The 26,948-nt window shown below is 55.9% G+C and overlaps 1 protein-coding gene across 1 annotated transcript in view; it reads right to left on the reverse strand.

Annotated features, from left to right (window-relative positions):
- PTPRN2 (protein tyrosine phosphatase receptor type N2) overlaps nt 1-26,948 on the reverse strand; it is a 684,054-nt gene that overhangs the window by 524,261 nt on the left and 132,845 nt on the right. Inside the window, 1 exon segment of the mRNA XM_068550211.1 lies at nt 2,682-2,795. Coding sequence (XP_068406312.1) covers nt 2,682-2,795 — 114 coding nt within the window.

Here is a 26,948-nt window from a genome sequence, read left to right on the forward strand (position 1 = left end):
TAGATGCATGACATTACACGTTGGTCAAAACCAGCAGAATGTACAAAACAAAAAGTTAACCCTGACGTAAACTATGGATGTTAGTTGATAATAATGTATCAGTACTGACCCATCAGTTGTAGTCAATGTACCACCCCAAAGCCAGATGTTGATAATCGAGAAAACCTTCTGAAGCGGGGGAGTAGTGTGTGCAAACTCTCTACTCGTCCTGCTCAACTTTCTGTAAATCTAAAACTGCTCAAAACAATGAAATCTATTAATTTAAAAACTTATTTTCCTGTTTCGCCTCCTCCATGAAGTGCTCTCCATATGTCTCGAACTCCCTTTGAAATGATCTCACAGTCTGACCCCGTGAGATTGAACCGCGATACACACTGGATCCCCAGCTTCACGGCCTTTTGTCACAGTGCTGGGAACAGGCGCTGGGACACTGAACCCTCAAAACTGCTCTGCCAGGAGAAGCACCCCTCCCTCTCCTGAGGAACCTGGAATGCCCCCCAGGTGGTGGCCTTGCTGCCCTGCTGACCCTCCACCTCTCTGTGCATCTCATCCCACATCTGGATGGCAGTCCCAGCAGGCCCAGAGGGTGAGGCATGGCCACAGAGAGAGTGCAAAGCACGTGGAAGAATTGCATGATGTTGCCAATTTGTAGCAACAGAAACACATGTGGGGATGGATCTTCAGGATGTAAGGTCAAGGTGGAATGAACAGAAATTGGACCAGGCGAAGTTTATTGATATGGGCCCCTAAGCACAGATTCTCCAGCCAAGGGCTCCAGCAGTCTCCACTGCTGGTTGACATAAATAGGGACACAAGGTCCCTACTGAAGTGAAGTGGAAACACCAGAACTCCCTTTTTACATGACGGAGGCATGTGCCCAAAGGCTTAGAGAGATCAGCACAATCGACCTGCCAGTGACCCCAGGAGGGTCCAGAGGGCACGAGAAATGAGTTCATGGGTCCCAGCATCCTCGAAGGGCTCACGGTGATGGCCGCATGTGTCAGGAATACACTGGGAGCTGCTTCCATTCATCTGGGAGCCCTGAGTGCACCAGGATGATGGGGCCTTGGGGAGGCAGGGGCCAAGTGGGGGCACTTAAGGGCCAAAGAGAAGGGGGTGTGGTCACCACAGAGCACTGATCAGAGGAAAGTGCCCATGAGGCCTGGGGCAGTGGTTAGTTGCTGGCAGTGTTCCCAGAGCTGAACGAGATGGGCCTTCCACCAGCGTCCAGGGACCTGCAACAGCAGGAAAGTTCTACATCCGCTGAATCGCCAAAACAGTCACAGCCCCTCCACCAGTTTCCTCACTTGGAAACTCCATGCCACAGACCAGAGCCCCTTGAAGGATGGGTGGGAACAGGCCCCCTGGAGGAAAGACTCTGCTACACGAGCCAGACGCTCATCCTGTTCATCTCCCCCAGCCCCCAAAAGGGACCTGCAGCCTTCTACCGGGGCAGCTGTGCACTGAGGAAAAGGACGTCAGCAGACGCTTCAGTGACCGTTGGACACTGGCTCAACTGACAGTAACACCGGAAGACCCAAAACATCACCAAGGCCCTCCAGGCACAGAGGGGCTTATGGGGCAGGTGAGCAAACCCGTCCTGTGGTTACTCCCCGGCTCTGGAATGCACACACTCAGCGGCTGCCAGAATCCCCACCCTGTTCCCTGACCTGCGGAGTGAGGGTACCACGTGGGAAAGGCACTCAAAGTACCTCCACTTAGGACCACCACACGCCGCAGTTTCCACTTACGACATCATAGGCCAAAAGCAACATCCCATCCCCGGAGGGACTGCAGAGGTTTGTGCGGCCACCAAGGAGGGTGAGGAATCCCACGCCCGTCTGCGGACAGCGGCGTGTCCTGGAGGACGGCGGTGGGTTGCACGAAGGGACCCGTAGAGGGCCAACCGCTGCCGCCGCCACGTGTCTTCTCTGCCGGAGCGAGTGGCACAGCCCACGGCACCTGCTCCCCCGCCCGCGGCAGCGGCCATCAGAGGAAGCCCGCTCTCAGGGGCCGGGCCAGCCACACCGCCATGTGTCAGCGCTGCAGCCCTCGGCGCCGTCCGGGGCTCTGGGGCCCTGACCGCCTTTCCTCTCACGGGACTCGTGCAGGGGACACCGGGACACTGGGGACATTGTGGGTAGGAGGCAGCCACGGTCCCACGTGCCCGGGTGAGACGCCTGCGCTCGGAGGGTCCACGGCAGACCTGATGCCGCAGGCGCCCGGGAAGGCCGCGGCGGGTGAATCACAGGGCAGAGGCCCTCAGGGTGCATCCTCTGCAGAAAACGCCTCTCCCTGAAGACGCTGCCCCTGGCCTGCTCCTGGGCCTCATTCAAGACTGCACGCTTGACGGTGGGCCACCGAGCAGCCGGCCGGCTGGGCTGGGACACTAGGAAGGGGCTCCGGCGGCGCGGCCGTTTGTAGCGACACACACGGCCACCCCTCCACCCTCACTGACCGGCAGCGCCGGCCACGGCTGCCGGGACCACCTCGAACCCAGGAGGGCCCCAGGCCGCCTGCCCCCCGCCCATCACACGCTGGCTGGCTCGGCCCTTTCCTAACTCCTCGCCACCTAAGAGGCCGAGGGTTTTTAAGAAGAGGCAACATGTCTGCTGAGCGCTTGGCGCCGTGGCGGCCGCTGGCCCAGCACCAGGACGCGGATTGGGCCCCAGCCTGCGTACCTGTGCGGGAGAGCGCCCGCAGGGTGGCCGTCAGGTGCTGCAGGACCCCTGGCGACACTTCGTAGTGGTGCACGTCTACGGCTGGGAACTCCTGACACCGTCCAAACACTCCGTCTGCAACAAAGGGAGGCAGGTCAGGTAAGAGAGGAGACAGACAGACGGCCAGGAAGCCCTGGCCACGCCCCGCGGCAAGGCTCCGAGGAGCTGCCAGGATCGGAAGCACCTGCAAAGTGACAGTGTTTGTAGTGAAAAGCAGGGCATCGTGGAAGCCACAGGTGCAAAGGCTGGGTCCAGCCTAGTCTGGGTTTTCAGTCTACTTTCCAGCCCTCCCTGCCCAGCCCCCGCCTTTTTGCCATTTGCCACCGGAGACTTTCACACTTTTGATGTGAAGCTTTGCTCCTGACTGTCCAGTGACCAAAGGGCCAATAGTATTCAGGGCCGGTCTTCCAGATGAGAAACAGGACGCCTAGGAACATAAGTGCCAGGTTGCAGGAGGCGCTGGTGGCGGGGGCCACGGAGCCCCGGCAGGGCTGGCTTCCGGGGGGCCTCGCGAGAACGCGGTGAAGAAGGGGGGCTGCAGGGACGGTGAGATCTTCATGGGGACCCATTATCCTGCTCTGTCCTACTTGTCTGAAATGACAGGCTCTGCTCACCTACATCTTTTCAAACCGCACCTTCTAATTAATTTAGACCCTAATTAGTCCTTATTCAGCGAATTGTTCACTTTGAGACAAGCTTCCTATGGGGGTTCAAACATTCAAATCACCGCCGTGGGTACAAAAGGCTAATTCAGGACCCAGGGCCTCACCCAGGGTGGCATCTACAGCGTCAGGCTGGGCGCAGGGGGAAAGCGCCTCCATTGTTCACTGCCTTTCAAATGCAACCAGTTTAATTAGCAGAAGCACATTTGCCCAGCACCAGGCTGATCGGTAATTGCTGCTCGGATATTCCACATGTGCTTAAGACGGACAGCCCCGCGTGAGCAGCAGAGAATCATCGTAAGTGTCCTCTCGCAGGCACCTCCTGGATTTCTGTGGGCCTCTGCAAAGCCCAGGGAATCCGGGAGGCGACCTGCCGGGCTGCTGGGCTGCTGGGAGCAGGCAGACGACGGCCACGTGAGGAGTTCAACCTTCAGCCTCTGCCCCCCACCACCCAGTGAGCACCGCTGAAATTAACCCAACTGCCACCAGTGATCCGGGGACAGCTGTCTCCGAGGGAGGGTCTCCTCCCCACTGCCACCCCCCAGCAAGATGGACGGTCTGCTCGGCTGGAACACAGACGATAAGTGTCCCTGTTCTCTGACTCTGTTTCATGCAAAGAACTCCATGCCAGTGGGTGGTGTGCTTGGGGTGTGGGGCAAGGAGAGAAAAGTGAGAACTCGTCAGAATACACCCGGAACATTCATTTCCCTCTTCAAATGGAAATATCTTGAAACCAGGGAATGGAAGGAGCATTAAGACGGTCCAACCCGACGCTTTGAAGATGAGAAAACCGAGGCTGGAGTGTAGGGACCTCGGCCTCGGGGAGGCATCAGGAGCTGAGCTGAGTGGCAGGCAGAGACATCAGGTCCGTGTCAGCGACCAGCTAAACGCCTGCGGGTAACCCCGCTTCCGGGGCGCGTCTGAGAAGCACCTCCCGCAGGAAACACCCCATCACGCAGGTGGTCACAGAGGAAAAGGGGCAAAGACATTTCCTCTCTGTTTTGGAGCATTCCAAGTAAATTATTTCCCTTCTGAAGTGTAATGGCATCACTCTTTTAAATTTGGTTTGTGGTGTACAACGTTGTAAAGATATTCTAAGAAAAATATTCATTAGATTTTCTTGAAACCTTTCTTTTAAACATATATTTAGACTATAGATAACATAATACATAATATTGTTTGTGTTTTCAGAATTCGTTTTAGCTAATAATTTGTTTGGATTGTTTGAAAGCTAACCCTGGTCGCTCTTTGCCCCTAGACTCTAGCCAGGCTGATGAGGTAGAGACACTGTCCCAGTAGCTTTCTTTAATTCGTAAACTTTATTTTTCAAAGCAGTGTTGGGTTCACAGCAAAATTAAGAGGAAGGTACACAGATTCCCCATAAACCTCCTGCCCCCATGCATGCACAGCCTCTCCATTATCAACATTCCCACCAGATGGTACATTTGTTACAGTTGACGAACCTACATCGACACGCCATCATCATAGGGAACCCATAGTTCATGTTAGGGTCCACTCTTGGTGCTGTACTTCTATGGGCTTGAACAGATGTATAATGACATGTGTCCACTATCACAGTGTCATACAGAGTATTCTCACTGCCCTAGAATTCTTCTGTGCTCCACCTGTTCCTCCCTCCCTCCTCCCTGACGCCAGCAACCAGTGATGTTTTTCACTGTCTCCATAAATTTGCCTTGTCCAGAATGTCATATGGTTGGAATCATACAGAATACAGCCTGCTCAGACTGGCTTCCTTCACTCAGTCATATTCATTTAAGGTTCCTCCATGTCTTTTTGAGGCTCGACAGCCATTTCTCATTAACACTGAATACTATTCCATTGCCTGGAGGCACCACCGTTTATTTACCCATTCACCTACCAAAGGACATCTTGGTTACTTCCAGGTTTGGGCGGTTATGAATAAAGCTGCTATAAACATCCATGTGCAGGTTTTTGTGTGGACATGTTTTCAGCTCCTCTGGGTAAATGCCAAGGAGCACAGTTGCTGGACCCTATGGTAAGAGTCTGTTTAGTTCTGTAACTAACCACCAAACTTCCGTCCCCAGGGGCTGCCCCACTTTGCGTTCCCACCAGAAGCGAGGGTTCCTGTTGCTCCACATCCTCGTCAGCATTTGGTGCTGTCAGCGTCTGGATTTTGGCTGTTCTAGTAGGTGTACTGTGCTCATTATTGTTTTACCCAATGCATTTTTCAACAACGTCGTTCATCTTTACCACCATATTTAAAGGACACCAAGGTATAAGTATATGCGCATGTGTGTGCTATGTACTGTGTGTCTACATGTATGTGTGTGTTTTCATGCACGTATGTGTATATGCCTGCAAATGTGTGTAGGCATATGTAGATGTGTGTTGTGTATATGTATGTGAATGTGTGTGTATGTGTACATGTATTGTGTATGTATATGTGTCTACCTCCATGTGTGTATGGGTGTATACGTGTCTACTGTGTACGTACATGTTTATGTGTATAATGTGTGTGCATTGGTGTCCACATGTATATGTGTATAGATACACAGCCTCTAACATTTGTTTAACTGCCAAACTCACCACAAGAACAAGGAAGCTGGTCTTCCAACCTCTAAACTCATCCCAGAAACAGATGTTTCTAACACCTCTGTCCCAGAAAACTGGTTCCCTCACTTATTCCTCAACAAACAACTTCACTACTTTTTTCTCTGCTTCCGCTGGAGGACGGCGTACACTCTCATCGGCACACCTCTGAGCGTGTCCGGTCCCGTGTCCACAGCGAGTTTGTGAGGCCCCTACCCTCTCCAATGAGCAGACTCGTCCCCACGCACACTGCTCTGTGCTACCCCCTGACCCCCGGCCACGGCCCTGCCCTAACGTCCCGCTGGACCAACAGGCAGAACAGCCGTGGGACGTGCACGCGGGGCAAAGATGGACAAAACGGCTCTGCTCTCAGGGGCTTGCAGCTCACAGGGCAGATGGCCACACAGCACTAAGTACACGCAAACTATTCACCTCTAACTGTGATGTGGGCCACAGTGGACAGGCTACGAGGACAGCACGAACAAGGGACACCAGCCCCGTGCCACAGGCAGAGGCCCCAGAGAAGCGGCATCTAAGGAACGGGCTGGCCCGCGCGGGGTTGGAGAGGACCTGCAGGCTGGGGAGCTGGACCTGCAGAGGGAGGGAAGCGCCTGGTCACCGGGGCTCCGGGACCAAGAGGGACAGAGCTCCAAGGCTGGAGCAAGCCGGGCAGGTAAGGCAGACATGAGGGCGTGGGGAGGGCTCGGCCTTCCTCCGGGAGCTGCAGGAGGCTGCCAGGGCCTTGCAGGCAGGGGCCGCTTTCTGCCAGGAGCCACGGGGCTGAAGGGAGCTGCCCGTGCAGAGGGGGTGGCTCGGCGAGGGCGGTGGAGATGGAAGAACCAGACAGACCCGTAGCCTTTTCGGAGGTGAGCCCGCAGGACACCGGTGCTGCCCAGCTACAGGATGGTCCCACCCCCGCGTCTGCGTCCCAGAGAGGCTCTGGGCTCAAGGGGATATTCTGAGAGGCGGCTCACAGAACGTGTGTTTCTCCAAAGCAGTAACAAAGCCCTTCGAGGCTGGCTGGCGGAGGTGGGGAAACAGCGGCTGCCTCCTGACGGCCACTGGCCCCAAGCACAGCCCACGGGCCTCCAGGGGAGCGAGGCTGCGTCCTTCCAGGGGGACGTCACCCCCCAGACCTCTGTGGGAGGTGACCACAGCAACCACAGATGCAGGCATGGACTTGAACTTCCCAAACTTGGGGAACTCAGCGGAATTCCGAAGCTGTCCCCACATCCCCCATCTATTCTGCAGAGCATAAGACTGATCGCCACTGCCTCTGGGGACCAGAGACTGGATGGGTCTAAAGATAGGAATGGGAGGGATGTCTGAGGCCCTGAGAAAGCAGATGGCCATCTCCCAGCCAACCAAGCACCACAGACCAGAAGTTCTGGGAGCAAAAGCTCTGTTTAGACGCTCTGATTATCAGTCACCTAGAACTGGGAGGCTGATTTCTTCCACTGGAAAGGGAAAACATTAACAATTTTTTGGTTGGATTTTGGAAAGAGTGTGAAAAAACTGCTTGTTTATCTTGTCTGTTCATCTGTTTTAACCAGCCCTCCTCGGAGCACTGTTTCCACGGGCAAAAGTCACTTTCACTCATAACCATCACTGTCTCCTCAACACCTGTGCAGGCCCATCCCAAGGCCCTCCCTCCTGGACCAGCTTTCCAGATCACTTCCCCCTGAGAGTGTGGGACTGCGTGTGTCGCCAGCCTCACCACCACATGTGTGTGCACACACATGCACTCACATCTCCATGTCAACAAGACCCCCCTCACCCCCCAACCCTTGAGCACCAACATACGTCTCTGGTCCAGGAGTGCCCGAGCTCCTAGAAGGCAGGCGTCACAGCTCCTGCCTCTTAAACCTCCCAAGCGTCTGCCACTGCACACTGCAGCCACTGTGGATTAAATAAATATCTGTATCTGATTAACTGGTGTTTTTCCCTTTGCCTGGAATAAAACAGAGATGCCCAGAGAAATGTATAACACCACTAGCTAGAACCTTAATTTGCTGTAATCTCACGTAGATTTAGAAGTCTTCAACTCCCAGCAGATGACCTGGCTGGATTAAGGACCCGAATCACTGAGGCAAAACAGAGGAGGTCACGGTGGGGACAGCAAACGAGGAGCACGTGTCCGCATATTTTCTCAGCCAACACTACGCCTCCTCCCCTCTCATGCTCTCAGGCTCAGGTTCTGGCTCCCCCCGAGCACATCCATTTCCCAGCCTCACACATGGAGAAGGCGGTCCTAGTGGACCTCTGCTTGGGGGAGGGACACCTGGAGATGCTGAGCCTTCACCCTCAAGATGCTGTGGCTTTCAGGGACTGCTGCGTGCTGGGTGTCTCAGAGAACGACCCAGAGCCATCAGGTCAGGCCAGCGGGCAGCCACGGGCCGGAACAAGTCGGTTTAAGCTCCCCCTGAGACAACTGTTTTTGCTACGTGTCCCTTCAGTGATGTGCCTCGGGCTTGCGTTAAAGGACCTTCTAAGAAAAAAGCCTATGGAACCTAATCGTGCACCTGAGAACAGTCACCCCCGGTTTCACTGCCATCTTTATCCTGAGACCATGGGAGGACCCCCCCCGCCCCAAGACCCCAGCGCTGGGATGGACTGCCTTCCACCTTCCAGGACCCTCTCTGCCTGGGCCCACCAGGCAGCTCCTGTCAGGTTACCAACCTTTCTCAGTTGTGCAGGCTTTGGTGCTGTTCATTTCAGTGAAGTAAATATTTTCTTTGCTCCCATAATATTCCATCCTCTTTCCTTCTTTTCTAAGGTCTTTGCCTGTTTTTGTTTGTTATATGTCTTTTTTACATTTCTTTATCGCTTTCGGAAGAGATCATAGGACTGGGGATTAAAAAAGACGATGTGGTCACCTAACCTAGACTCTCAAAGTGGGCTAATCAGCTGAGGGCACATTTACAAATTATTGCAATGTACACAGCTGTTCAGTAATTGTGTGAATAGTTTATGCACGTACATAACACACACGTGTAAACGTATTATCTTGGTTCCCTGGAAACCTCAAAATCCATGTTCCTGATTTTGGAGCAAGCAGAGCTAGGCAGCAAAGGTGCCACAATTATAAAGTCTTTGAAAATGAGGGTGCACCAGAGGTGGCTTTAAAATAATTATGGGGCCGGTGAGAGACATCATATGATTCATCTGCGTCAGAATTCCTTGTGAGGGAAGAACAGGCAGCGTCCTCCCCTCGCAAGGAAGGCCACGAGGCCTGCGTGGGCACCAGCCTTGCTCCTTTCTACAACCACAGGTGATCGCATGCTGTGGCATCATGCAGGTCCTCAAAACACTGTATACAGTAGGCACCAAACTGAGGGGACCTCATGCCCCTCGTGAGGGGACCCGCCGTGGGATGAGAGGAACAACAGAAATCTGTCTACAGCAGCCCAGGGCAAGGCAGGCAGGCACAGCAGGCGAGGTCACGGGGCCTCCCAGGCCTTTGGAATTTAACCCTGGCTCAGAAATGGCGGGGCTCCGGCGGCGCCTGCAGGGGACCCGGCCCACGCCCGGCCCGCGGGCCACGCCTGCTGCGCGTTCCGCCCACGCGGAGCTGCCCGTCACACTTGGTAACACGGCCTACTTGTCCCCTCTCCCAGCGGGAAGGTGGCAGGAAGGACAAAGCAGCAACAGTGACCCTCACCGCCCCGCCCCGCACGCAGCGCCGGGTCCTCGGCAGCCGCGGCCGCAGCTCAGGCCGGAGACGCCCCGCCGGACCCGCGCCAGCCACTGGGACTAGGGAGGCGGGCGAGCAAGACACACAAACGCCTGTGCACACACACAAACTGACACGCTCACGACTGAATGCACACAGGCCCACTCACACACCGCCACACGTGTGCACACAGTCGCACAAGCTTCGCGCGCTCTCGCTGTGCACACGCGCGGAAGAGCAGCTGGGAGCCTTCCCACGCCGACCCTGTGCCGTGTCCCCCGCCTCGTCCCCGCGGAGCCCTCCCAGGGCGGGGCGCACACACAGGAGCCTCACCTTCCCCCAGCTCGGGCTCCACCTCGGCCGGCCTGGGGCTTCGGCCCCCGGGCTACACGGACGCATGCGCGCCTCCCTGTGCAGGGCCCTGCGGGAGACCCCGTGGGCGCTCAGAGCGCAGGCTCAGCTAGACAGGCCGAGGGCACCTGTGCCTCCCCTCTGGATCGGAGGCGCCCCTCACGCCCGGCGGGACAGCTGTCACCACAGAGGAAGTGCCAAGCACAGGCCACAGCAAGGGGCCCACCGCAGAGGCATCTCTGCCCCCTCAGCACCCAGCCCGCGGCCCGTTAATCAGGCCTCAGGCGCGCACACACCCCTCGCCCCTGGAGAAGCAAAGCCCAGGTCTGCAGCCCCCGTCTGCAGAGTCCACCGCCAGGCAGAGTCGTCTCCCCGGCTACAGACAGCCGCCTGCACCAGGCTCGCAGGGCAGCCCGAGGAGCCCCGGGCTCCAGTGCCCTGATGTTCCAGGCTGGAGCACCCTTTCATTCTTTCCTGTTTCCTTCTAGGTAGGACCCCTCAGAACCCCAGGCTTTTCCCCACCCACCCCTCCCGGTAGAAGCTGCCCTGCAAGGAAGCCTGGCCCTCCCCGCCGTGCTGCCCAGGGCTCCCTTGATCCCCCAGGACCTCTTACACCACCGTCGCATAGGAAGGAACCCACTGCTCTCTCAGAGCCCCGGGGTGCAGCAGCAAGAAAAAACCCTCCCCAGATATTTTTGGAGAAGAGAAAAGTAACAGCAGCCCGGAACCACTACCCCGTTGAAAAGAATTCTCCAGAGAAGAGAAAAAACTTTTCTTTGAATTGATAAAATATCCTCCACATACATTTCTGCAGCGAAGCTATAAAATTGTTTCTATTCTCGGGGAACACAATTCCAGGCTCCTGTGATGGGGCAGCGTGTGCACGGCATGGCCGGGGACCGACAGAGGCCTGAGCTGTCCTGAGTTGCCCACTGGCCTCAGGCCCCCGGGCTCAGGAGGTGGTGACACCCCACCACCCCTTCTGTAAATGTCAGTGGTCCACTTCCCCACCCCGCAAAGTGGAATGAGGTCCGGGAACGTAAACTTGGTACTGAGTCCCAGGCCAAGGGGCCGGGCTGGGGGTCAGGGCACAGCCAAGCAGAGGTCAGGCCCGCCCACGTGGGGAGAGTGTGAAGACGGCAAAGAACAGAGCCCGCTGCCGTCCAAGCGCTTTCCTGAGCATTTTACTTGTAGTAACTCGTCGAGTCCCAGCCATACTCCCAGGAACGTGCTGCACATGGGCCCCATCAGCCCACTTCACACAGCGGGTCGGGAGTCACCCAAAGTTACAGCCACAGCTCCCACCGTAATGCCTGCGGGTCCAGCCAGGATCCCCCAAATGCCCTCCCTGCGCTGTCTGGCATCAGCAGAGCACAAGCCTCCTTTCAGAACGGGATCCCGGTTTTTGACATAGAAAACGCGGTCGTCATAGTTACGCTGCAGTGATGGAGTGTCTTGTTCTCTAAAATCCCTGTGGTTCTGTGTATGTCAACTCTCAAAATAAGAGTGAACGTTTACAGACGGTTACGGAGTCCCAGGCCCCATTCTGACACACTCGACCCGGTTAATCCTATGACAGTCCTCAGTGGTCTAAGCTATCACGGTCCCCTTTCTCTGTCGGGAAAACTAGGGCCCAGAGAGGTTGAGCGACTTGCTGCAGGTCACACAGGAAGTGACAGGCTGCCTCCAGCGCCCGTGCTCTTTACTACCGTCACACCAGCTCTCTCGCGTGGCTGTGACGAGAAGCCCCCAGCCAGGGCGTGGGGAGCAGGGCCAGCTGCTTCAGATTCGGGCAGCTCAAGGACCCTCGCCATTGTGATTGCCCGAGCCCACATCCAGGACGGAAGGAGAAGAGGCTGGCCAGCACGTGGCTCCTGTAGCCAGTGGGCACCAGCGACAGCTCTCTGTGGACTCCGCACCTCGGCCAAGTCGCCCCCGGCCACAGGAAGCGTCCACAGCCTTCTGGAGGTCGTTTCCCACCCCTGCACGTGGCCATCCTGGAGGCGGCACCTCCCACCCATTGGGCTGAGGCGAGCGAGGGCAGCTCCACCGTGGTGACCGCCGAGACGCGGGGTTACCGAGGCAGCTGGAGCTCCCCCGATTGGAACAGGGACCCACAGACCGGTGCTGCCCCCAGACCTGCGGTCAGCCCTGCCACGCCGGCGCTCCCAGCTCAGCTCCAGGCTGAGGGCTGGATGAGGCCGGGATGTCCTCACTGCTCAGCTGCTTCCATGCTTGCCAAGGAAACAAAATCAAAGGCAAAGCATCCGACAGTCGCCGTGACTCATGCACGTGCTCAGCGTCTGACAGAACGGAGAACTCGAAGGAACCCGGATCTTAAGAAACTAACCACCTAGGTAAAGTATCAAGACAAATACGATTTTTCTTCAAAAAGCAAACAATCTACACAACTAGTCCCTGTGCAGTGTTGCTGGGACTGTACAGAGGTGCAGCCGTGGCGGAAAGTACGGAAGTCTCTCAAAACCTTAAATGTAGAATTACTACACGGCTCAGCGGGCCCGCTTCTGGAGGGCTCCCGGACACACACGGGGAGGCGAGGCCTGGGAGAGCCCCCAGCCAGCCGGGCAACGCTTCTCTGGCCTCGCTTGGGCGCTGGCGCCCTGGCCCCTCCTCCCAGCGAGACCCTGGGATGAGAGACGCCTGTCGGCTGCTGACCGAACCGCCCCCAGGCGTGAACTGTGCAACCTCGTGCTGAGGCAACCAGATCCCATCAGAACCAGCTTCCAGGACCCACGTGGATCCCATTAAACAAAACCAAAGCTACCTTTTGGGGACCCCGGGGGGCATCGCACTTTTCCGGGGGGAACGGCCTCAGGAACGCACTGGGGAGGTGGGAGAGGGCAGAGCCAGCAGCCTGGTGGGCGCCACAGGCCAGCGGGGGCCCTGCCGCCCCACCCCCACCCCGGCGCTGCCCCCGCACAGCCGGACCCCGACGTGGCAGGCTGTCCGCGTGACCTGGAGGCCTTCCTCCGCGGTGGTCTAGGCTCCGGCCGCGCAGAGAGCCGAGGAGGGGGCGCACAGGCCCCCCAAACGCCGGGAGCCTCCTCCGCTGACCCCGCCGCCGGCTCCGCGCGGTGCCGCCGCCTCCCGGTGATCACGAGAACCAAGGCGGGGCCGGGTCTGTGCAAGGCCACCACCCACGCCTGGCTGCAGCTAAACTCCTTAGGGACTTCCGGCCCCTGAAGACCGAAGTGTTTGGGGCGCCGGCACAGAAAAGTTCTGGGCCTCAGAGCCGGCCGGTGGGAGCTGGCATCTGGGATCCTGAGCACAGCACTGACCGTCAAGGCCGAATCACACCTGAGCCTCCAAAGCGTAGCCCTTCCTGCAAAGAAAACCCAACTCGGCATCATGAAGGATGGCTTCCAGTTGCCGGAACCGGAGCGTCTAGGCGGGAGCAGTAACGGATTCCCGGCGGAGGCACCAAGCTTTCTGAGCCGCTTCCTCCCTCGCCCTGGCCTCTGCTCGCTCCCCACCACGGCCGGACCCCGGCCTGGCCGCCTGCAATGCTCGGCCACGGCGCTGGGTCTCCGCACCTCAGCCCACAGACCGCACCCCGGGGTTCTGGAATACACAGGGGTTTTTAACCAGAGCTGAAGAGAGCAGTAGCGCGTACTGTATTCAGGCCCCTTCGTCCTACAGACCGGAAGGCTGCAGTCCTGAGGGGCTGGGCGACCTGCCCGGGTTGCCGCCGTCCTTGCCCCCCGCTCACCACCAGGACGCGCGCCGCCTGCAGCCACCCTCACCCTTGGCCCTGGTCTGATGCTTCGGCGCCCGCGGTTTTCCGTCAGCAGGTGACAACAGAGTAAAATTTAAGGTCTGGGTGGAAAGACAACACACCGCTTTGGGCTAAGTCCCAAGAAGATCCTGGTCGGACGGCTTCCACACTGCTGCGTACGGCGTTGAAGCTGCACTTCATGCTCGCTTCAGGCCTGAAGGGCTGCGTGGGCCTCATACCCGAGTTCTACTAAAGGGCGAGGAGACAACAGCAGGAAACAGGCTCCAGCCCCAGCTTTGCCGCCAGCCTGCTGTGCAACCCCGGGCATGCGACTTCCCTTCTCTGTGCCTCAGTTCCTAAAACACGGCAGCTGAATCAGACATTTCCCAAGCTCCACGCTGGTTCGAACGCTCTGGGCTTGCGTGAAAGCCCGTGGGGCACCGGGAGCCTCTGCGCTGCAGCTGTTCTGAGGGCAGGAACTGCCCACCTTCACCCCTTCCGAGAGTGGCAGCCAGCCCCCGCCAGCACCTGCTCGCCCCTGCACTGGGCCCGTCTGTCCACTTGTGGCCGAACAGACAACTGAACAGAGGTGGCCGCCACGGCCAGAGACCCGCGCGGTGCTGCCCTCTAGCAGCCGGGGGGCCTCGGCCCGAGAGGTTCATCCCGGTCCCCAAAGCACACCGGGCTTTGCAGAGCTGCTCAACCACGCCCACGATCCGGTGTCCACCACCTGGACGCCACGGGGATTGCTATCCGCACAGGCGGCTGCAGGGGACGAAATCCAGAGGACTCTAGGCGGAGAGGAGCGCCGCGCCTGTGGCCCCAGAGACCGTGGAGAAGAAGCCGGCTCCCGACGGGGGCAAGCCCGGCCCCTCGGCCGCTGTCCAGCTCCCAGGACCCAGCCCTGACCAGCCTCCAGGCGTCTCATTCTCAGGACTGAGGTCACAGCCATTGAGCCTTAAGTCCAATCTTTTTTTATGGTGGAGAATTTTTTCACACTCTTTCACACACATACACCCATGCCAAATGTCTTCGTGGCTCTGTCTCTGTGGCAGTTCAATAAATTATTAAAATCCTCACTGTTGGGATACAAGATAGCTAACGTAAAAGGTGGTCATTTTGCGCATAAGGACAGTAAAACCGGTTTGACTGCTGAATTGTTGATAAAACCCTCCTTGGATTCTGAGTCACTCGCCCCTCTTTGTTTCACCTCACACGTGAAGGTTTATATTTTTTAGAAAACCACATCCAGCCTGTTGTTTTCCCCTTTCCTCCCACACGCTGGGGACTCCAGGCAAATGGAAGACTCGGTGCAGCGGCCTGACCGCCGAGGGCAGCACGTCTGCTTCCCTCTGCTCCTCGGCTGGGATTTCCCATTTCAGCTCCAAATTCATCCGACTCACGCTACAGCTCTTTGCTGCTTCCTTACTTTTGTTGCTGTTGCCGTCAGAGGAAAGCAGAACATAATTAAAAATCATGCTAGTAAACCCCCAACTGAAAGGCGACCAGAATTCTAGCACAAACCCAGTGCTGGCCTGCAACACAGGCCCAAGGCATGCCTCCGAGTAAGTGAATAAGAGGCCTGTCTCAACGCGCACCAGCCTCGCAGAGAAGAAAATGCAGAGATAGAGATGGAGCCTCACGTCTTCTCTAGGAGTCAGATATGTGGACAAGTGATAACGTAATAAAAAAGCTAAAGTACAATTTCTAATAGCCAAATTGTCTCTGCATTTTCTATGGGGAAGTTAGATGGACTGTCCTGGGGAGAGAATGTTCACGTAGACCAACCAAAACGCATCATGGTCACCCTCGAAATCGCTGCTGGGAAGCAGGAAGCACCTTCGGGGCCCAGCCTGGAGGAGCCCAGACACTGTGTGACTTCCGCCCTATCCTGAGCCTCTCTGGTCGTCAGGGGTTTGGGGTTTGAATTTTGTTGGTTTCTTTCTGAAAATAGCAGAGAGGAACCAAATGATCTGAACCTCTCTTCCAATTCTAGAATTCCACATTCTTTTACAAACAACCAGGAAATAAAAGCCAAGATTCAAGGGCAGAGGAGAGTGGAGTGGACACGGGGCTTGCGTGCAGGAAGACAGCTCCCAGACGCCGCCGGCAGGGTCTCAACTACACTAAAGGGCATTTACTGGACGAAAGACAAAAGATAAAGAAGCAAACACCAAACCACTGACTACGCCCGATTTGCAGGCCTCAGCTGCAAGCTCTTGGGTGGGGTGTCCCTGCCCCCAGGCGAGGGCCTGGCCCGGGCTGACACACCGGCCAGGCTTTGGAGCTTCCGCGTTCTTTTCTTGGAGGCAACAGGATTAACCAGCCGGCCAGCCCCACCTCCAGGTCCTGGGAGGCCAGGCTCCTCCTGGCAGATAGACCCGCCCAAGGCTGGCTCAAGGGCACTCAGCAAACTTCATTTCGGGAGCTCAGATCCCACCCAAACCTCTGCGGGCTCTCGGGTTTGCTGCCGTCTGTCCTGGGCGCACAGACAAGCAGCAGGAAGCAAGGTGGTGTATCTGAGGCAGCTAATCTCCCACCAGCAGCCCTCTGCTCCAGCCCGTTGCCAGGGAACCAGGCCGCCTCTCTTATCAGCCTGGAACGTTCCATTGACGATTCAGAGAAGAACAGAAAGGCCTGGCGCTGAGGGCTGTGAGCAGCGCTGAACGAAAACGGCACGTTATGTGGGATACGGGGACGGAATCTGTCAGCCCTCATCTTATCTGGACGGTGACAGCTACTCAAAAACAGCCGTCCTTCACGTGCCTCTGCACCCACTCCTGTCCCACCTACTGAAGAGGGTCTCACCCACCTTCCAGAGAGAGGGAGGGGGAGGGAGGGGAAGGGAGGGGGAGGGGATAGGGAGGGGAGGGAGGGGGAGGGAGGGGAGGGGAGAGGGAGGGAGGGGGAGGAGGGGACTTGTCCATACCCAGGGTTATCATAAGGATCCCTCACCTCTCCCCCTCCCTCTCTCTCTCTCCCCCCTCCCCCTCTTTCTCCCCCCTCCTCCTCTTCCCCTCCCCACTCCCCTGCCCCCTCCGCTCTCACAGACTGAGGCAGCTCCTCAGAATGGAAGGTCCTGCACGCTGTGTCACCCACATATATGCCCTCCAGCCCAGGGGCACCCAGCCGAGCCACTCACAGCCCCGAGTCTGGGAAGCCCAGAGGGCCTGCCCCTGGCTCGAGCCTCAGGAGGATGCCCCAGCCAAGGCCAAACCCACCGAGACCCTCTCCCCGCCTTGCTCCCAGCTCTGTCCTCAAGCTGGTGGAAGGAGGACCGAGTGGCCGGGGAGGCGCCCTGGGCGAGGGTGGCTCTGTGGCCACCAGCCTTCCCCTCAGCGGAGTCCAGGGGGAGCAGACCCCAGGCCAGAGCCTCGCCTCAGGGTCCCACCCTCTGGCCCGCCAGCAGCCCAGCTCTCCTGGGATGGCGACGCACGTGTGGGCGTGCCTTTCCCCCAGACCCAGCGAGGCGCCACGTGCTCAGGGAATGTGTTAGCGTGCATCCTGGAGACGACCTCACCCTCACCCTCCCGACGTTGAGAGTGCAGGGTCGGGAGCTCCACTGCCCTGGTCTCCCCTCCCTCAGCGTTCTGCGCGCTCACCGGGGGAGCAGTGGGGACCTGCTGTACTGGAGGCTCCTGTGTCACCTCACCCCTCCCAACAGTCCCAGGACGCTCTCCACATGCCGGGGTCCAGTCCGTGCAGCTGGGAATCGGCTCACCACTCCCCCAGGACTCAATCTCCTGGCCCCTGCGACCCCCGGCATCTCCCACCCTCCCTGGTGTCCAGTGAGCCCTGCATTCTGGAACCATCATTTGCCCACCTCTCCCCTTGCAGTAGGGAAGGTGGGTCCCACTTACCAGAATGCTTGGCCCGTGGAAATTACTTAATAATAATGTACCAAAATCTAAAGCAGGGACGTGAAGAGATATTGGTACCTGCATGTTCACAGCAGCCAGGAAGCAACTCAAGGGTCCACTGATGGATGAACAGATAAACAAAATGTGGTCCCATCCATGATTCAGCCTGAAAAACGAAAGAAATCCTGACACCTGCTACAACAGAAGGACAAATACTGTATGATTCCACTTATATGAGCATCTACAGTGATCAAATTCATACAAACAGAAAGTAGACGGTGGGTCCCAGCGACTGGAGGGGGGCAGGGGGAGCTGTGTTTAATGGGGACAGAGTTTTAGTTTGGGAAGACGAGAAACTTCTGGAGATGATGGTGGTGATGGCTGCACAACAATGTGAATGTACTGGATGCCACAGAATTATGGACCCAAAAGGTTAAAACAAATGGTAAGTTTTATGTTATGTATATTTTACTACATTTCTAAAAGAGCAATAAGAAGCTTGGCGAATGAACGAGAAACCGGATGGGAGAGAGAAGCTCCCCCCTTGGAGGAGGGGGATGGCAGACAGGCCTGCAGACTCACCAGGCTGTAAATTCGAGACGGCGTGAAGTGATGGTCAGAGAGCTGCCCAGAGATAAGGAAGAAGCAGCGCTACTCCCCGAGGCCCGCAATCCAGAACCTCATGGGCCAAAGCCGTCCATGTGTGGGTCAAAACGCATCTTCAGAACCCAAGACCTCATTAGAGACAAGCACATCCAGTGCAAGAGCCCATGATTTAACTTGAAAGTGTCTCGGTTTTGATTTGAACGAGGTCAGCTCCTGGGGGGATGAGTTTTTTTATTTACATTTTTTAAAGATTTTTTTTTTTTTTGATGTGGACCACTTTTAAAGTCTTTATTGAATCTGTTACAATATTCTTTCTGTTTTATGTCTTGGTTTTTTGGCCGCGAGGCATGTGGGGTCTTAGCTACCCGACCAGGGATCGAACCCACACCCCCTGCATTGGAAGGTGAAGTCTTAACCACTGGACCGCCAGGGAAGTCCTGGATGAGTTTTCTTAAACAGTGGATTTACAAAAACAACTTCATTTGGTTTCCTGTTGGCAAAGAGATCTCTGGCGAGGCTGACAGCCAGTCCGGTCCCTGCCAGACCCCAGACGGGCCTCCTGATGAAGAGCCAGCTGGACCCAGGAGCCTCCTCCAGACAAGGTCAGGGACAGTCCCCGTCCTCACGTGGCCCTCACAGGTTTCCATCAAAAGGACCCATTTCAGCAACTCTCTACGTCGTTTTCTCAAAGACTGAAAAAGACTAATTCCTATAAACCAACACGGATCATCCTTGATTACTGCACTGCAGCCACGGCTATTTAAAGACCGAGCTCAGAGAGCAGCTGCCACACGTTAATGAGCAGCGACGCACACATGGTATAGGAAACGGAAGGACAGCGAAAGTAACTTGTTTGAAAATTAAAATACGATTAAGAATGGCAGCCCTGCAAGAGCGCAGACGCCTAAGGAAAGGAATGTGCAGCCAGCAGCCCTGCAAGAGCGCAGACGCCTAAGGAAACGAATGTGCGGCCAGCCCTCATTAGCTGGGTCCTGATGAAATCGCTTTCCTTTCTCGGACAGTTTTTAATATGAAGTAACTGCGCTAATAGACACGGTGTCCTCTCGGAACCCAAGACCTGGGACACATGCAGAAGTAGGGCGCCGAGGGCACCACATCTAGCGGGGCCTCACCGAGAACACACTCAACAGAGGGCCCCTCAGACGGGGGCGTGGACCCGAGTGTCCACCCACACCCGGGACGCCATGGACGCCGAGTGTCCACCCACACCCAGGACACTGCGGGCACCGCTGACAGAATCCTCATAAAGTCTGGGCTCTAATTCTCAGACTCTGAGACCACAGTGGCCACAGGAGACAGACAGCAGGTTCTTAAGACTTTACAACATGGCACCACCTGACTTCAGCTCAGGTACTGCCCAGGCAGCCCGGAGCCGTCCAGGGAAAGTCAGACCAGGTGACCTTACAGGCGGATCCTGAAGCAGGTACGGATGCGAAGGCACTGAGAGGTTGGACCCTAGTGTCCCCACTGGCTCCACAGTTGACCTCACGAGGGCCTCGGGCAGGAGCTTCCCAGGGTGTTCCCTGCCCACGTTCAGTCACCCGGGGCTCTGGCACAGACTCGGGCCCTCCGGGGCGTCTCGAGCCGGCGCAAGCAGTGCCGTGTTGACAGCGGCGACGCAGAACCATGCCTGGCCTCTTGCACTGGCCCTGACCTCCGGACCATCCCCGCTGTGACCCTCACTTCCCTGCCTGGTGCTCAGGCCCCTGCTCCCCTCTCGCCCACGGTTTCTTTCCTCGCTCCCTGGGTATAGGTCACCCTTTACACGCGCCACCCGATCCAGACCTTTTCTGTTATGCAATTTAAAACCCAGTCCCAGACCGGAGAGGTGAGAAAGTTGCGGCACCTCACGCCCCCGCCCCCCGTGCCCAAGCTCTTCCAAGGCCACTGCAGGGGCAGCGGTGTCCCTCTGCCCACCAAGGACACGGATGCAGAGCCAGGCTACAGGCAACCAGCCGGCACCAAACATCAGGACCCCCCATGGGATCAGGCAACAGGGATGGATGGGCCAGAGCAAGGCTGGTGCAAAGCGCACACACATACCCGCGCACACATGCGTGCACACACACACACCCACACAGGAGAAAAACATTTTTTTCTTCACCTGTAATGAAGGAGGTGCAAACGACAGCAACACAGTGGTTTTGCCCAAAGGGTTGGCAAAGGTTTTGTGTGGTGATGGTTCTGGCCGCTGCTGTTTGCTGAACGTTCAGGCTCATCCATTTTAAAACTAAATAATTACTGTTGGGGAGCGTGTAAATGGGACACGCTCTTTCTAAAGGACAATTTTGCAATCTGATCAAAAGTTTTAAAATATTCAGACCTTTCTCTAAAGCGCTTGGAGCGCTCAGAGCACGGCCCTCGCCAGACGTCGGCATGTCCGCCGTAGCTCAGAGAGCCCACTGCTTGCTCACCAAGACAGCCAGGCGCACACACCACGCTCCGCGCTTAATCGGCCGCTGTTACATGACCAGCACGGCCTCAGCTTCTCCTCTGCTTGTCACCACAGTACAGCTGCGACAACAGGGTGAGACTGGCGGATCTAATAAAGTGTCCTAAATTCTTAAAGTCTCAAAGAATGTCACTATTACATTTAAATCATCATATTAAGACTGATGAGATATTTATGGGCCTCAGTTTGTAGAAAATATTCAGTTATTTAAGAAAAATTCCTTCTGATTCTATAGAAAAGTAATACCCATTTGCAAATGTGAGGTGTTGGTTTTGTTTTGGGCTTCAGGTTTCCATACTAGTTTTCTACACAAAGTGTATGATAAACATTTTGTGCTTAAGAACGTTTACAGAAATGAGAGGTATATATTTTCATAGCCCGGGTCTACACAGCTTTGTGTGCATGAAAAAGCAGTGGACTGTCTCTCCCTCCCTCCTATACCACAAACGGTGCGGTGAGGAACACCTCTGTATTTATTCTCCAGGGTAGGGGTGCAGGTCGAGGTGTGTGCCCTCGGCACCAGGAGCCTGCGCCCACCCAGGGCCCGGGCGTGCGTCCTGGCGTGAGCTCCTGCAGCTGGAAGGATCCTTTCTTGAACGGGTGCACGGCACACGCACGTGAGCTCAGTCACTACCGGAAGAAGCAGCAGGACACACGTAGACTGCCAGTACCCCGCGCACGGCTCTCCCCCCGCCTGGCGATAATGAGGAATCGCCATGGCAACCCTGAACAAGCACGACACTGCTTGTTTCCCTCACACAGCGCCAGGGAGGCACCTCCAGCGACCGGCACCCACGCTGTTTGAAGGACAGGAGGCCACGCTATCACGGGCGGTTCTCCCGCCACGTTTGGTGGGTCTGGTTCAAGGACACTTTCCTGTTAAATCAATCGTCATTCACAGCCGGGGGTCCTGCCCCTGGATTTTTCTCTTTGCCTCTGGTCACCAGAGATCCAAACGCTGCTGCCACATAACTGCTTTCTGTTTCCAGGGTTTGCAAATAGAAATAAACCTTGCAAATAACTGAGGACGTGCCAAGGAAAGCGAGAGTGAAGCCGTTCCTTTCCTGATTTCTGGTGGGTGTTCCTGCCGCAGCAGCGCAAACGCACCATTGCCGCAAAGATCTGTCTTCTTCTTCTTGGGACCTGGAAAGGATCGCTGCAGGGCCGGGGAGCTGACTCTGCTCAGAAGAGTCCCTGGGAGCCTCCGGGAAAGGCAAGCTCACCCAGAAGCAGGGGGTGAGCCTGTGCCTAGGCCACGGGGAATCTGCAGGTCTGGTTTCTCCGCCCCTGTGTTCCCATGGGAACCACAGTTTCAGGACAAAGCTGAAGAAAGAGGACGCGTACTGGGAGCTTGTGCATGGGAACAGCTGCCTTATGACCCAGCATCCGAGGACCAAGCCCTCCACACTCGGCCAGCAGCCGCGGGCAGCAGCAGGACGCCCCTGCCCGGCGGGGCCGAGACAGAAACCGGCCACCGCAGGCATCCGGGAAGAGGGAGCCCCACTGCCCGGCCGCGAGGACGCGTCCCTCCACCTGCACCCAGGAGGCCCACGCATCCTGTTCTGGGCAAATATCAGCCCGAATATACGCTTCCTCGTGCAAGGATAAAAAATAGTTGTAAACAGCCACAAACAACATCAGACACCAAAAACAAGCACGTGAGGGCTGAAAAATGATTCCGTAACACAAAAAAGGTAAACCTGCACGGATGGTGCGAGAAAAATATTTTTAAAAATTACTACCAGAGGGACATCCCTGGTGGCGCAGTGGTTAAGAATCCGCCTGCCAATGCAGGGGACATGGGTTCGAGCCCTGGTCCGGGAAGATCCCACGTGCCACAGAGCAACTAAGCCCCTGCGCCACAACTACTAAGCCTGCCCTCTAGAACCCGCGAGCCACAACTTCTGAGCCCGTGAGCCACAACTTCTGAGCCCGCATGCCACAACTAATGAAGCCCGTATGCCTAGAGCCCATGGTCCACAACAAGAGAAGCCGCTGCAATGAGAAGCCCGCGCACCGCAACGAAGAGTAGCCCCCGCTGGCCGCAACGAGAGAAAGCCCGTGCGCGGCAACGAAGACCCAACGCGGCCAAAAATAAAGTAAATAAATTAAAAAAAAAAAAGGAGATAACAGCACAGCAGGCCAGATGTAAAGGGAATTCAATGAAAGACAGAAAAAACGAAGTTCGATAAGAAAAAGTATGTGGAGAGAAGCAATAATGGAGAGTCTGGATCACAGACTCACAAGACAGAACTGTCGCCACGGAAAATCCAATCGGTCACGTGGAAGCCAAACATGGAAAAATAAAAACTACGTTAACGTGCAAAACAAAGTGCTGGGAATTGTGGTGAGGAAGGTGACATACAAAGAAGACTGAGAATGAGAGCCAGCTTCAGGATAAATGCCAAGAAGAGGAAAGGGAAGGGGAAGGGGAAGGGGATGAAGGAAGAGGTGGAAGAGGAAACCAGGTGAGTGGAAAGGAAGCAAAATCAAGGTCGTAAGTCAGGAAGCCTTTCAGGACCAAAGGGTCTAGTCTGAGGACCGAAGAGTTTACTAAATACCACATTAAATTAATAATGTTTTTAAAGTCCTTATATGTAACTTTTTTGAGTTACAAAGAATTAAATGAACTATTAAAATTACAGAGTCTTGGTAAAGCAGCCCATTGTAAGACGAAAGTTAAAAATATACAAGGAATTACCATTTAGAAAATGTAATGGAGGGGCTTCCCTGGTGGCGCAGTGGTTGAGAATCTGCCTGCCAATGCAGGGGACACGGGTTCGAGCCCTGGTCTGGGAAGATCCCACATGCCGCGGAGCAACTGGGCCCGTGAGCCACAACTACTGAGCCTGCGCTCTAGAGCCTGTGCTCCGCAACAAGAGAGGCCGCAATAGTGAGAGGCCTGCGCACCGCGATGAAGAGTGGCCCCCGCTTGCTGCAACTGGAGAGGGCCCTCGCACAGAAACGAAGACCCAACGCAGCCATAAATAAATAAATAAATAAAATTAAAAAAAAAAAAAAGACTTAAAAAAGAAAAAAATGTAATGGAGAAAAATAATCTCATTCACAAAAGTAAATCAAAAATTTAAATACCTAGGAATAACCTTGACGTGACCAGCTACATAGGAAGGAAACAGAGGCGTGAAATGAGGTGTGTGTTACCGGGATAAGTTCTCAGTTTACCCCTGACAGCAAAATAGAGAGAGATTAAATAGAATAAAGTAAAACCTTTCAAAAAACTAGAAAAAATTTAGGTGAATAGTCATCAGATTTTAGAATGAGAAAGTCTTCCAAGCAAAAAAGAAAGCAAAGGGGAGCATCAATTTAATCTCATAAAGATTTACCTTTTTATTAAACCATGTAAAGAATATAATCGACATCCAGGATAAAATACCTGAAACAACCTTCACCGCTAAAATTCACAAAATGAAAAACACACTTTCTCGGCACAAGAAGTGAAAACTAGAACAAGCCTGAAACACTAGGAATCCACCTTGGCAAGCGTGTGGAGGGCGCCCAGGCCCGTGCTGAGCACCTGATAGCTCAGTGCGCAGGGCAGTGCGTCCCGGGGCCACCCGTCCATCCCGCTCGGGCCAGCTCGGAAGGGCCCCCGGCCCCCTGCCCGAGGCTGAGCCGCCACTGCTGGCCTGAGCGACCACCTGCCCGCCCCACCCCCACCGCCAGGGCCCCCCTGCGAGCGCCCTCTCAACGTCCTCCTGGGAAAGCCCACCTGCTATTTCTTCTGGTTTTTATACAGTTTGTGTTATTTTTAAGTGCAGGAGGTGACATTACTAAGCAAGCAAACCCAAAGGAAATGCAGTGAGGGAGAGCGGGGCTCCTCTGCCCTCTAGACGCCCCGCGTGCCCAGCAGCCTCAGCTCAGGCAAGCCCCGCAGCCCCGGCCCTGCACGGGCCGCCTCCGAGCGCCTTTCCCAACAGCCCCGCTGGAAATGAGGGCGACCGCTCGACGGGCCAGCACTCGACAAAGTGGAGCCACAGAGAGCTCACCCGGTGGTGTGTGGAATCCAGGATTTTCACACACAAGAAACTTGTGCAGACAGGAACCAAGGCGGCTCTGTCTGGAAGGGAATATTAACACAGCTTTTACGAAACTGCAACGGAAGCCCTGTGGCCCCATCATAAGGCCCGTGAACTGCAGAATCGCCTGATGCACACGGAGCCCCAGACTGAAGACGGGGCCGCGGCCGGCCTGCTCTGGACGACCCCGGATGTGAAACTCCTGCTGGAATCTCGGGTTTGCTGGAGGCTCGGAGGCACTGCTGTCCCGGCCGAGGATGAACGCTCTGACCTCCACAGCACCACGCAGCGTGTCCTTAAGTACATTTATCTTCAGCAAGTAAAGTCAGATTGATTTAAAGGAAAATGTTTCCTTTTAGTAAACTAGCGGGCTCAGAGGCGGCGAGGCCATTTCCGTAACACACATATTTACCGAGAGTTCTCTTACTCCATCTCTTCGGAGGAAACGCTACACCAGCTACTGCAGAATCAAGTAAAGTCTGTCTCTCCTGGCACAGATCTTTGGTTGTTTTGGTTTCGAGATTGCTGTTTTCTGTTGGGCTGATGTGATCCATCCATCTTTGAAATGGAGGGTTATACTGCAGCGGAGCCAATTCCCAGCAAACGAGACTTGAAGAAGGAACAGGACTCGGGAACATTCCAATCAATAACGGTCGCCTGAAGAGTAGAGACCAGCTTGGCAAGAAGGAAACGCAAAGTGCTTTGCATGGGAGAGGCCAGGGCCCCTCTGAACGCAGAGGTCCCCCCTCCGTGTGGCCTGCCTCCTGCCCAAGGCCACGGTCGGCCTTGCCCCAGGTGGCCCCCGAGGACCTCGGAATGAGGGGATGAGGGACAAGACGCTTCCTCACGTGGCGCCGGGCCGAACCAGCGCAATAGGACCGTGGGCTGCACCCGGGACAAACAGTGACGACAGGGGGCTTGTGCGCTGCTCCACACAACTGACCCCTTTCCCTGACGGGCGCTGTCACCACCCCCATCTCACAGAGGGGAAACCAGGTCAGAGCCTGAGGGATTCGCCCACGGTCCCAGCAGCAGTTCCGGGAAGAGCTGGGTTCCAAACGCTGACCTCTCTGACCCCAAGCTCTGATTGAGACGGGGAGCTGCGCCCCAGAGGGACGTGGCAAACGGAAACCGAGATGCTGGCCAGGAGGCAGAGTGACCGGCTCCCACGTTCCTAGTGACACGGGGTAGAAAGCCACTGTGGGGAACAACATGCAGTTTCTTATAAGATAAACACACCCCTACCCAATAACCCAGCAATTCCACTCCTAGGTATCTGTCCGGGAGGAATGAAAACATGTTCATAAAAATAACTGTACGAGAATGTTCAAAGGAGCTTCATTCATAACCAAAAATGAAAAAGGAAATGTCCGTCAACAGGAAAGCAGACGTTGTATCCATAAACAGAATCTGTGTACCTGTAGACAGAGCGCCACTCGGTGGAAAACAGGAGCCACTGAGACAGGCACCACAAGAATGACCTTCACTGCATGCAAGTCACACACATAACTACCCAAGTAAGCCCGACTTTAGTACCTGAGACGCACCGGCCGCTCTGGGAGGCTACTGCTGGCAACCCCACAGACCTTGACTACGGTGTTTCCACTTAATCCAGCCGTCGGGCTCCACGTCCCAGTACACTTCGTGGTGACCCCTCACCCGCTCGCCCCACATCGGACGCCCGCCTGCTGCAGGAAGCCTGCGCTCTTCACAGAAACGGGAAGCTCTGAAGGGTGGGCAGCAGGCGCCTGTGCAGCACGCAGCCCCCCATCCCACGGACCTGCGCCAGGCCAGCGCGGCACCTCACGCTCTCCCCCAGAGCTGAAGGGCTGAGCACCCCGTCTCCTGGCCCCAGAGCCCTCATGCAGGTAACCTGCCGTGGCACCTCCACGCTTCCAAAGCAAGGACGCAAACCCCTGGGCTTTCGGGCCAGGCGCACCAGGGTAGAACTGTGGACTTGAGGGTCTTCTGGTTGTGTGGGCTTGGACGAGTGCTTCATCAAAGAGGTTTTTTAATCAGTAAATTAGGATAATAGTACCACCTACCCTCACAGCAGCGTTGTTAGGAATAGCTGAAATAATACACACAAAATGCTTAGAGAGCTTCTCACCAAAACAGTGATGGCGGCCATCATGATGAAGGTGCCCGGTGCTAACCTACTTGCGGGACTTTAATAGAACGGAGGGAACTCCGGCTCCAAAGCCCTCTCGCCTGTGAATTCATTTACCAGTAGACATTTACCGAGAGTTCACGTGGTTA

Source organism: Eschrichtius robustus, chromosome 8, assembly GCF_028021215.1.
Source record: "Eschrichtius robustus isolate mEscRob2 chromosome 8, mEscRob2.pri, whole genome shotgun sequence".
Taxonomy (NCBI): Eukaryota; Metazoa; Chordata; class Mammalia; order Artiodactyla; family Eschrichtiidae; genus Eschrichtius; species Eschrichtius robustus.